Source organism: Rhagoletis pomonella, unplaced genomic scaffold (genome assembly GCF_013731165.1).
Source record: "Rhagoletis pomonella isolate Grant_MI unplaced genomic scaffold, Rhpom_1.0 Rhpom_scaffold_00010, whole genome shotgun sequence".
NCBI classification, from domain to species: domain Eukaryota; kingdom Metazoa; phylum Arthropoda; class Insecta; order Diptera; family Tephritidae; genus Rhagoletis; species Rhagoletis pomonella.
The window spans coordinates 5,738,999-5,751,843 of NW_023458564.1; the positions used below are offsets into that span (position 1 = coordinate 5,738,999).

General features: G+C 35.1%; 2 protein-coding genes across 2 annotated transcripts in view; one reads left to right on the forward strand and one right to left on the reverse strand.

Annotated features, from left to right (window-relative positions):
- Nucleotides 1-12,845, reverse strand: part of LOC118746483 (Down syndrome cell adhesion molecule-like protein Dscam2) — a 71,932-nt gene that overhangs the window by 32,684 nt on the left and 26,403 nt on the right. The window lies entirely within an intron of this gene.
- LOC118745959 (putative nuclease HARBI1) lies at nucleotides 161-1,646 on the forward strand. The gene is made up of 4 exons (XM_036479642.1): nucleotides 161-424; nucleotides 490-931; nucleotides 1,008-1,152; nucleotides 1,215-1,646. Exons 1-4 carry the CDS (start codon nucleotides 306-308, stop codon nucleotides 1,589-1,591), a joined length of 1,083 nt encoding a protein of 360 aa, XP_036335535.1. The 5' UTR covers nucleotides 161-305; the 3' UTR covers nucleotides 1,592-1,646.

Below are 12,845 nucleotides of genomic sequence, written 5' to 3' on the forward strand. Positions count from 1 at the left end.
TTTGCGCTTCGTCTAAACTTTGGCCCCTATTATGAGTTGCATTCGATTTTCGACTGTAGTCGAAAGTGCTGAGCGAACGAATTTTCATTTGGTATTATGGCGCTCATTCGATGAAGAATAGCGCTATTGTGAATTTCGCTCGTTTAGGTTGTTCACAATAGTATATTTTTGACAGCTGAGATGCTTTGTTTACATATTAAGCAAACTAAAAGAAAAGAAAGCGTGTTTATTACAACGTTTTATGTAAATTTGTGTTAATTAAAATCAAGTAAAAAATAAAGCGAGCTGATAAGAACTTAGTGAAGATGAGTACAACGGAGTTATGGTTCGACGATTCCTCAGAGGATGAGAATTTAGTGGAACTGGCCAGGAATAGAAAACGTTTAAGGGACGCTTCCAATCCCTTAGAAATGGATTCAACCGCGTAAGTGTGGCCTTTTGGATATATTTTCACATATTTATATAATATTTATAATTATTTGTCTACAGATTTATAAAAAACTTCCGACTGTCTAAAGAGGCGTTTGTGGACCTGCTGTCCGCTACAGAAGACCTGTTGCAGCAATGCACTCGAGCCAAATCTATTGCAAATATCTTAAAACTAGCAACAGTTCTGCGATTTTGTGCTCAGGGATCGTACCAACTGAGTATTGGGAATGAAAATATGCTTGGGCTTGCGCAGCCCACGGTGTCTGTGGTGATATCAGAAGTGCTTGATGTTTTGGAAAATTTCATTTGCCAAAGATGGATAAAATTCATCTACACAGGGGTTGAACTGCAACAAGCGAAAGCACATTTTTACAGCAAAAGCAGAATTCCAGGAATAATCGGCTGTGTTGATGGGACGCACATTAAAATTGTCGCTCCCAAGAAGGAATTCCAGCATTTATATTACAACAGAAAAGGATTCTTCAGCATTAATGCTATGGTTGTAAGTATATATATTTTCGTACATACATGCTAAGAATCTCTAATTGTAGATGTGTACACTTTTGTATTTTTTTTAGGTTTGTGATCACACAATGAAAATAAGATACATAAATGCAAAAAATCCGGGAGCGACACATGATTCCATGGTTTTTCATATGTCATCATTGAAAGCACACTTAGAACAGCAACATCATAATGGTATTCGTAATACTTGGCTACTGGGTATGATCAAATACAAAACCTACATTTATTTCCTTTTTTTAAATTATTTTTATCCACGTTAGGTGATGCTGGTTACGCTCTAAAACCATACTTGATGACGCCGTTCAGAAATTCTGAGGAAGGATCTCCTCAAAGAACATACAACAAACAACATGCAAAAGCCAGAAATATTATAGAGCGAACAATCGGAGTTTTAAAAAATAGATTCAGATGTTTATTGCAGGCGAGAGCTCTTCATTACACTCCAAAGAAAGCTACACAAATAATAAATGTGTGCGCAGCTTTGCACAACATTTGTCAATTCTATAATGTAGAAATACCCGACGGAGAAGAGTTTTCAAATGAGCCTCACGACGATGATGCCGGAGTCGTTGAGATGGAATCAATTGAGAATTCAGAAGCAGAAGACATCAGAAATGAAATTTTAAGAACCTTGTAAATAACTGAAAAAGTATTAATAAAGGTATTCCAGTATCTTTTATTAAATTCATAAATATTATTGGTTTAAGATATGAAGGTACATATGCACATTAAAAATTGAATAAAAAATCACATAAATTCATGTTTTTAAAAAATCTACATAAAAGTTTTTACAGCCTTTCTCAATTCATATCACAGGCAAAAAATATCATTAATTCACTTACATATATTACTTAAAGATTAATAAAGCCTTCTTAATACTACTAAAAAATTAACACTTGAATGCATTCGCTAAAAATATAATTATAAGTTATGGTTTAGGCAACATTTTTTTTCTTCATTTCTAAAAGTGCAACCTTTAGTTGCAATTTTGCTTTCCGATCTTGCTGCTTTCACATAACTTCACTTTTATAAATTTCTAATTTTTCTTTTTTCATTTGTAAGAGTTCTTTGGTTGAGTCTTTTTTTAAGTAGTACGTTCTTTTTGCGTATTTTTCAGTTTCCCTAGCACTTTTTTTAATTTCATTTATGTTCGAAATTACGTTTTCATAAAAAGCCTTCTGGGCATTTGTCTGGGCTTCCAACAACCTCAGTCTCTCCGTTTTGTGGCACCGTTTTTTTCTGGGGGTTCGTGTTGTATTTTCGCCAACTACATAGATTCGGTCTTCATTGCTCGTTTCCAAATCGAATGGTGGCTGGTTTTCATCTGCTGGAGCCGGCTCAGGCGAATCTAGGCGTTGATTATCACTTATATCTAGGCCGAATTCCGCTCCTGGTGGATTCACACAGGCATCAAGCTCGAGTAATCCAATTATGGCCTCCTCAATATTTGTATAAGATTGAAGCCTGTTTGGTCCTCCACCTGTTGCTCGGTATTCAGCCTTATTTTGTGACATTTTCTTTTTGGTCTTCGATTTCATGTCAGCCCACACCTGAAAACACAAAGCTGAAATTTTCTTATACAATGAAAAATTACTTTAATTCACCTTAATCCACTTTGCTGTCGTTCTAATTGGTGGTCCTAAACAATTGAGCTCCAGCGCAATATCTTCCCACTTTTTTGCCGCCTGAAGCTTCGTACAAATCCCTTTCGCAAGTTGAGGATTTTCTTCCATCAATGAAACCAGCCTTTCGAGTTGCTGTTTAGTACTCACGACCTTAGACCTGCATCAAATTAATACAAATTGTTTAAAATTAGCGTTTAGACGCTAAACAATAAAAAACAAACGCAAAATACTTACATTTTCAACAATTTTCTCACACTACGCTACAGCATCGAAAGCAAAATTCTGTTCGACTGAAAATTCGATACTCAACGAAAATTTCGACAGAGTTGCATAGCTCATAATACCAATTTTACATTCGATCTTCGATCTTCGATAACCAGCGAAGATCGAAAATCGAATGCAGCTCATAATAAGGGCCTTTGTAACTCTTTTCATAGATTTTCTGAACATTGGTTTCCCTGACGGCCAAGATCAAACAACATAATCACACTTCTTCCAAAACAGCAAGGTTCTGAAAATGAATTCTGATAAAGGGGACAAACAATAATACCTGAGCAAAATTTTAATGGTTTTTTGGCCAGCTTTCATTTACTGGCATTAGGGTAATACTTTAGGGCGAGAAGAACTGAGATATGATGGGTAGATACTAGAACGGGATACTGTACCCCGCTGCAAACCGGAAATAGAAAAAGTGTGATTGGTTTAGTTTTAGGTTTAAAAAATTTTTTCAATACTGTTTTTTTTTGTGAATTTGTTTTAAGTATTAATGCGAATAAGCCCTCTTTAACACTAGTCGCTATAGCGGCATTATTCTCTTCTGGGTCTTCATCGTCACTACTGATCTCTGATCAGTGTACAGTTGCGCACAAAGAGGGACATGTTGTAAGCAAAAATAAGCTTTGAAAAAATTTATGTGACGGTAAGCGAAGTTTTTTTCGTACAAATCGGAGAAAACCTACTTTAAAACAGATCTGCTAAACGGAAAAGGGTTGTTAAGCGGAAAGGCCACTTATAAAAATACGAGAAAGCATTTAAGCATAGTAGAAAAGTTCTTTCTTGGTTTCACATACAAAAATGATACTTCCTCATAATTAATATTATTGTTTTTTTTCATATCAACAAAGTACATGATATAATTTTTGATATGATAAGGCTTTTTTGAAACGAAACTTTGACATTGTTTATAACAAATTGAAAACTGTGGTCATCGTTGGTTGAGGTAGCAAGTTTAAAGACTCCAAATCGTGCCGCTTTAAAATCACAACTCGGGATTTAACCTAAAAAAAAAACTACAAGAAAACATCGGATGATAGGTATTTCCCTTAGATCCAGCCCGATCACAATTATCTTGTCTAAAAGAACCGTAAAATTTAAAGTCAAAAGTGAAAAAATGTTTTTTGGTATACGGCCTGTTGAAATTTGTACGATATATCGTACAAAATGAGGGAATAAATATGTGGCATTTTCGGTACATACACGGTTTTGATTTTTCTTAAAAATAAGTCGCACTTTCAGCTAAAATAACATTTTGAATTTTAACTGCTTGCAATAAAATAACGAAAATTGCGATACCTGTTCAGATTAATTCACCACTAAATTAAAAATGTTCATGAAGTATTTAGTTGATGTATTTTTGTTTTTTTTTTTAGTTTGTTTTTGTCATAAAATTAAAATAAACTTCGAATTTAAGTCATTTCAAAACTTTATTTCAAACTAAATCATTTTTTTCGATTTTTGGTTTTTTATGGTGATTGCCTTTTATCAAAAAATTCCTTGTCGTCCGTGACATTGGACAGTATGAATAAGAACTAAGCAATTGCTTTTTCCTAAAAATTTAGACCTTTTACTCGTTTACTTCAAATAAATTTAAGTAAAATTTCTGCAATTTTAAGAAAAAGCAATTGCTAAGTTATTAATAAAAACCGAAGCTCTTCTTCATTGAAGTATTTAAAATTAAGATGAATTGGATACATTTTTGCTGAGTTTAGATAACATAATTATACTGTGGGAAACAAATTTTAGAATTAAAAAAAAATGCGCTAAATTTAAAAAATACGCATATGAAAGAGCACCAACCCAACTCGTAATAAATTTTAGTATACACATTTTAGTATTTAGTATGGAGATATTCAATTCAAATAAGCCCATATTAAAGTGAAGTGTTTTCCACTTCACGGATGCTTTTTCATAATTAAGATCAACAAAAAAAATAAAAAATATTTCCATGCTTCCTTGCAATGGGATCTGAACCCTGAGCCTCTGGAAATTATCAAATTGTGGCAAGCTTCTTTGCGCACTCATCTAAAGCCAGACATGTAAACATGCTTTCAAATGTTGAGTTTGAATCAGCACGCGTGAAAATAAATACAGCTGACACGTATTTGAGGTTCTGTTGTTTTCTTCGGAGATATGATCCGTATCATACAGTATTTATCAAAACCATTGCAGTAGTCGGCACTAGTCAGTTAATGAAGTAGAGCTTAGTGTTTTATTGAAGCCATGTTTTGATTACCTCTTTGCAGTAGTTTTTCAAATGTGCCTCCGACAGTATTTGAAAGCTGTGAGGAAATGAAGTGATATACAAGCGAATGTCAAAAAAATGTTTGAACATCCATCCGAAACCATTTATGCAGCCCTCTAATATGTATTTCGATAGACTTGATTTTGCAAGTTTACACGCCAAAACTTAAATTTAACTTTGTGTTGCAGCGAAAAAGCCAAGGCACGGCTAGTTATTTATATACATAATCAGCCTTATCATGAGTTTCATTTTCACCGAACCGGTTCAGTTTTCTTTACTATGATCGGATGAAAAATTTTCGGGAGAATTTTTTTTCGGGCGAAACTCAGGATAAGGCAGAATAAGACAGAATATAATCTACCTACACATTAGCAAAGTCTAAAATAATCTTAAAATTTTTAATGTTTTCAATCGGGGACAAAGATAGTTTTTTTACAACAAAGCCCGCAGTAATTACTTGCAGATCTTAACTTCCATTACAACCGAAATAACTGTACGAAAATGCTATTCAATGAATGGAATAAATGTGAAATTGTGTGAACATAAGTATGTACATGTGTACATCTGTATCTATATATGTATGTATGCTCTCCTTTAGAGACAGAATGCAATCTGAAACATTAAAAAATATATTTACGCTTTCATGCGCGCAAACCCATAAAGTAAGCATATAACCGACAATACCCCTTTGGATGAAGTGAGTGCAAAAGCGAGTACATTTGAAACGCCAGGGACAACAGCTTTTGTTCACATTTACTGGTGCAAAAGTGATGGCGACTAGTGAGTCAGAATACAAGAATATAAACAATATTAAGACACTCAAACTTGAGAGAAATATTAAGTAAGCAAAGGAGCAGAACATACATTTTGATGTACTTACCAACATACATATCGTCGTCTCAGAAAACGGATGTCGAATGTTACAAAACACGGTTTTGAGAAAATTGACTTTGAAGTTTAAGGTCGAATTAATCCGAAACTGTACGGTAGATTTTTGTAACTTTTGAAGGAGACGTAGTTGGTGTTATTAGTTTTGATTTTCCATATTTTTACATTTAATATCTCTTAACGTTAATGAGAAAATTTACTTTTCATTCCGTATACATTTGTCGTAAGTAGCGTTTACTCACCACTTTGTTTTGTCCACAGAACATACGACAATAGTAAAGTATCTATTTCAACGACGATGGTATAATTTGATGAAAAAACCAGACATATTTATTAAATAATGATTACTTATTAGAAAAAACATAACAAAAACATAATCATGTATTTAATAAAAAAAATCTGTACATCTCTTATGCTGTAAATATGTTACGAACATACGTTTTCTTTATATAAAAACAAAAAACAATACTTAAATTCAGTCTTTTGTACATTTTTATTTCTTTCATTTCATTGGAGACTCAGTGCAAGCTAAAATTTAAAAATTTAAAATTTTAAAATTAGTTACTTAGTTTAATTTTCAATTTTAATTGTATCGTTATAGTAGAGGACCATCGAATTTTCGTAAGTTCAAAGTTTTGCGATACATACGACAAATGTTTTATGATTAAAAAAAGATTACATTTGTATGGGAATTTGTCGTATGTGCCACATACGACAAATGTTTTATGATTAAAAAAAGGTACGTTTGTATGGGAATTTGTCGTATGTGACGCATTTTCAGCACATACAACAAAAGGCATACCCAATCATTAATATTATGTAACATACGACAAAATGCGCAGGAAATATCTCAAAAACTAATGGAGATATAAAAAAATGGATTGCAGAAATCGAAAGAGCATGTCCAACTTAGTAAATCTGCATCAAAATCCCAAAATCGTCATTTTGCACATTCGTCATCCGTTTTCTGAGGCGACGATATGTACATGCATATGTATGACATACATACATACATAGTTAAGCCCGTATCAGTGAGATACATAAGTATTTATTTAGCAGAAAGCGTGGGAGGAATAATATTTTTATGGCTAATATAAAAATGTTTGTCGTACCGTACAACTGCGCTGGCATGTCTGTACTTGCTTAAGGGAACAATAATTTAGAGGAGTTGCGAAACCAACAGACCAACAGCGGCGGCGGTATATGAAAGAAGTGAGGGAATTGTTTTTATTTTTCCTTTTTTTTGTGGCCAAGAGCAGCGGCGGACAGGCAAAGCCACACAAAGCGTAACGGAAACATCAGAAAAATCTTCTATTTTCCCGCTGCTGTAAAGAATTTGGTAAGGCATGTGGTGAAGTCGGTGGGAAATGCGCTAGAGATGAGCGCTGGACTAAATATTCAATCCCGATCCCGAGTAAAAATTTGTGAAAAGGGCCACCTTTTTGCGAAGGTCGATCTTTTTGTGCAATTATCTTTACGCTTCACAACGATAAAAGAAAAAAGGCACAACAGTATTAGCCCAAAATGCGACTTTAAAGCCATTGAGATGTCAGTACAATTTAAAAAGAAAACCTTAATAAATTGTATAAAAGAAAAATTTTATGACTAACCAAAAAATTAAAATGGGAAGAAACCATCATCATTTTTAATTGTTAAAAAAATTTGCAGAATCGGTATTACCAATCGCCAGAAAACAAATAAAATCCAAACAATTTCGAAAAAAGTTAATAGCTATAACTTACAAAATAATTCGAATTTCGAAAAATTGTCAAACTTGTATTTTGCTTTTATCGTTGTGATGCATAAACAGATAATTGCACAAACGTTTTGAAGAAAATAAGTTTATTCGCCCTTTTATGAAATTTTCGGGCTATCTTATACGTGGTATTGCATTTGGCGGATACGAGGTATTGCGCGCCAAGCAACGATATGTTTTTCACCTTTCCGAAATCTACCGCTACATGATAAACAGGGGTGTTTTTACCCCTATTTTAAACATCTTCGATAGAACGTTCAGTTAGAAGTAATAAGATAAACTTATATAATCGTATGTGGGCGGCATCATGCCCATTTTCCAAAATTCCAAATAATGTTACTTCTTTTCAGCGTCTTTAGCTTCTTTAAATTTCGAAATATCGAAGTTTCAAGCATTTCTGAAATTTACCGTTGTATGAAATGTGATCGTAATCTTAGTCCGATTTCAATAATTTTCGACGCTTTGCTTTTACGCCACCTCAATAGAATGTCGCCTTTTTCTCTTATGCGGCACTTGTGTTATCCGGGATATGACGGCAATAGGAAGTCCGTGGTGTTTGTTTGTAAGCGTCGGTGGCGTGCTTGGGCAGCAAACCCCACAGGAACACCCCGATCAAAGCCTAAGTATTCTTTGTGTTTCTGCCCAATTGTGTTCCTTGTCACGTCCTCTTAGCATTATGCAACCAGAACCCTGTCTTTTGGCGGGTTGAAATTATCCCCAGCCCGGGTGGTAGTGCGAGTGGGTTCGTAATCTTGTGGTTAGACCTCACCTCGAGTGCACTTAAAACAAGGTTTTGATTTTGTGAAAAGTCCATTTATTTAGTTCTTTTCAACATTTCGGTTCAAATTTATGTTGTAATTTTTGGGCACACCCCAAAAGTAAGGTTTGTCTTGCTATTGATTACTTGCTGATAATTATAATTAATACCGGTTACCCTTTAAGTTTTTGTAAACAAATTTAGCTGCTGAAATATATTGGTACTCAGTCTTGTTGTGTTCCCTACCAGCAACCCCGCCGTCTCCACTGCGTTAGCTCGTCGGAAATTTTTTGTCATTTTTGTTTTTTGTTTGGCCCGCGGTGTTGGTTTTGTCTCGCATGAGAAGTGCATTGCATTAGGTTGGTAGGTCACTTTTCAAAATAATTAAAAAGCGTAGCTTACAGTACTTATAACGTAACGTTAAGTACAACCTTAAGTCCGCCAAAATTGTAGATTAAATCTCCGATGAGTGCGAACCAAACGTTTATTTTGACAAAGCGGTCCACACTGTCGTGCGACTTCTTCAATCTGATTTCTGAAAGCGGAATGCGTGCTGCTTACCTGAATCGCAAAAGCACCGCATTCAGGAAATGCGCAACGCTGGTGGCGTCTGAGATCGTCCGTCTCAACACTAGCCTAGAAGATGAGGCAAAGTCCTTGTAGTGGCTGATGAAGCTTCGAGATGTAGAGAGAAATTAGACCGAACTTGGTAAAGGACTCAACCCTTTGGGACTCTTGTTTAATCCTGCCAGGCTACATGGTTTGATTTTGAAAAATTACTGACGACTATCGACCACTCAGGCCGTGGATTAAAAAACGGTAACAAAGGCCCTTGACAAGTCTATCGCTACAAGTAAAGGTCTCTCACATATGCGAAGCCGCGTTGATGCATAGCGGCGTTGAGGTTCCCCGTAAAATACGTGAGTAATAACGTATCAAGTGTCTCTACTAAAGGGGAAAGAAGAGTTATCCGTTAATAAGACTCCCTGTCATTGGGCGGTTTAGTAATGGTATCACTCTTCTAGCATTCGGGTTCGTATGTACACAGGGAAAGCGATTCCGAGCCGAGCGGTGGCGAGTGTTGCTGCGGCTGTTCATACTGAATGAGGCGGAGTGGAGCCCTCCGCTTGGAACCAGCAACACAAATGCCACAAAACTTCACTTCAATGAAAAGCGGCTAAAATTTAGTCAAATTTGCTTCAAAAATATTTTCACAATTACATTCTCATTTAGTTATTTTAATTTTTATATGAAAAAACATATAGAAAATTCGGCATCAAAAACTGCTTTGCATTGGGTTTTGAGAGGCGTTGTGTTATTCAACGAAGTGTGCAGAGTAAACTGCTGGATAAAATAGCTCGTTAATTTCTTCGCGTTCAATCAGCTTAATCGGGGATACACAGAATAAAATTTCCACCGTGGCATCTGGCTTCGTCGGGTTAGATAAAGGCATTCGATTTATGATATATCCCTATTGTGATCCTTGATACGGGCAATCCTGTGATCTTCCGGTGTAGATACTCACCCACGTTTGCTATTCGTCGCTATATTGAGACGGTATATTCGGACGGCGTGTCTAGCGGTCAGTATTAAGTGTGCCGCTGCAGCAGTGACCACCTTTCGGAGCTCGACTTTCTCCTAGATGGACGTTTGTTGTTGTGCGAAGAGTGGCGAAGGTATTATCAGCAACTTTGGCAAAGCCGTCAAAATTTGCTTAGACGGGTGCACTGATCTGCATTTACCTTGAAGGCCTGGTAAATAAACCAGGGACGAAACTCGTTATGAGTAAAATAATTTAAATCACCATTTAATCATTATTTTAAGATTTTATGTTTTTTTCGCTTAACAATAATAATTATTATTGCGTCTTATTCGCTCAACGAAAATAATTACTATTTAATTTTTATTTTTTCGATCACAAATAATGCTTATTTTATAATTTTTACTTTTTTCGCTCAGAGATAATCATTATTTTTAAGTTTTATTTTTCCACTTAAATAAAATATAAATAAATTTAAAAAATAATGATTATTTTCCCTCCCTGAAATAAACTGACTGCTTAAAACTTTGAGAAATTCTTAGACAGCGTAACATTACAATCATACGTACACACATATTAAAACAATTCACTGAAATCGACCAAATTTTTCCGGATTTTTCGTTACGCCATGCATTCGAGTCAGCGACTGTGTTGATGGATCTGTCAGTCTGCATATTCCGTAGCAGTTCGCTGTGTACTTTAGTGAGACTGTATTCACTTGTGGGCGTCAAGCACGTCAGTGCTGAATCCTGTATATACATTAGGGTGGTCCAAAAATGCATAAGAAAATGTGGAGTCGGAATTTCTATGCTCTCACCCTCTAGGATTGTTCTATACCGAAAAAATATACAACTATTTTTTTTTTTATCAAAAAATTTTTAGAGGAGAAAAAACATTAATTCCTAGAAATGGTATAGAATTCTTAACAATCGATATTTTTCGATCGGAAAACTCTGCTTCTCTGCAGGAGATTCCCTAGAATAATACCCGATGGTTTATTTAACCATTTGCTCATAGTAACTATAATTAATAGGTCCGCCACAATCCCCCAAAAACCCCAAAAAATGCAATCGGGCACCAAAAAAAAATCGTTAGTATTAGAAAATGGAAATCTTATGAAGAGAACCAAAGTTTTCCTTGGATTATTTTAAGCGCTTTGAGCGACCTCTAAACATTTTTTGATTTAAAAATAAAAAATAGGGGTATATTTTTTTCACCGTAGAACAATCCTAGGGGGTGAGAGCATTAAAATTCCGACTTTACTCATGTTGGGCCACCCTAATATACATGTACACAATCATATGTTTTTATGTAAGTAGATATGTACTGCGTGCGCTCTGGGAAAAGGATTAATGGCAGTGGAACTATGGCAAAAGCTGTAAAGAGTGAGAGCAAAAAAACGAGAACGAAATATAGCAAGCAGGATACAAATGAAATACGCTGCTGAACGAATAAAGACCGCTGCTGCCGACTTCTGTTGCTAGCTTCGATTTCCTTTGAGGATTTCGAGAATCATTTGTGTGCGCTAGTGAGTGTGTGTGTGTGTGCTTTTGCAATCACTGAAGTGCTCACCACTGCATAGACAGTCAAACAAGCTGGCGTGCTGCTCTTCCACAAGCTTTCAGTATTTGCGGTCATACGCAACCAACAAGAGAGCATTGATTTTTCTACAGGAAGACGACTAAAAATATTTGCATGCACAGATACGTTTGCGCTAAAGTAGAAATGATTTAGACCGCCCATGACATCAATAGAAAGCTTGCATAAGACAGATATGTACATAAAATAAAGAATACTTTTTTTTTCTTCAACTGGCTTTCCTTTCCTTCTGTAAAAAAGAAGACCCAAGATAAAGCATTCAAATTATGAAACAATTTCTCAGTTTTATTCTACCAGCAGGATGAACTAAACTTTACACTTCTGGTAAACAGCGTAGTTTTCTCCGCATCAAAATGATTTAAATAGTCGACGACCTCTTCGATAGAAAACTTTTTTGTTGAATTGACCAAGAATGGAACCTGGGTTACACAACTTTAACAAGTTGAATAACAAATAACACATGTAGCGGGCTATTAGTGGAACCCTTTTTCTCTTCCTGGAAAGTGTGCTCCAGGTAGTGCCCGGGCCAAAAGCTACGGCGAGTGTATATATTATTTTATTGGTTTTAGTATATTAAAGGGTTTCAAACGGTAACCCACTTAGCGGCTTACTTACATGCTAACTACAGCGTGAAAGCTAATTAATAAAATTTGAATAAAATATGTAAAATGTTTCAAAATACGGTTGTTGTTGGTTAATTGGATTTCAGTTTGCAAACATGTGGCAGCCGTTAAAAAAATTAATTCGGAATACTTCGCTTGGTGCCTATGGTGGCAACTCTCTTCATAACAAATTTTGAATGAAACCTTTCTTAAAGTTCTTTCATTCGATACTCATATAAAAAAAATGATTTAGCTTTTTGAACAGGTGGCAACGCTCCTCAAAAATATTTTCGGAAGAAATCATAATATTTTGTCTAACATATAAATTAATTGATAGATTGATAAATTAATTGATTTTAGTTTTTGGAAAAAGATAGCAACTCTTTTCAGGAATATCATATTGGTTAATCTGAGTTTTACCGTGAAAGAGCGACAAACATACCAACACAAATTATAATACGAATAGGATCAAAATGAGTTCTACCCATGCTAAGTGAAGTACAATTTGAGATAATCAAAATAATTAGAGGTATTCAACAACAACACACGCTTGCAAACTAATTGCATACATTACAATTAATCGATCGTTTTTATTTCAGTTTA

Coding starts and splice junctions, on each gene's coding strand:
- LOC118745959 (XM_036479642.1), top strand. CDS start 306: ATGAGTACAACGGAGTTATGGTTCGACGATTCCTCAGAGGATGAGAAT. Junction 425..489: donor TTAGAAATGGATTCAACCGC/GTAAGTGTGGCC, acceptor ATTTGTCTACAG/ATTTATAAAAAACTTCCGAC. Junction 932..1,007: donor TCAGCATTAATGCTATGGTT/GTAAGTATATAT, acceptor TATTTTTTTTAG/GTTTGTGATCACACAATGAA.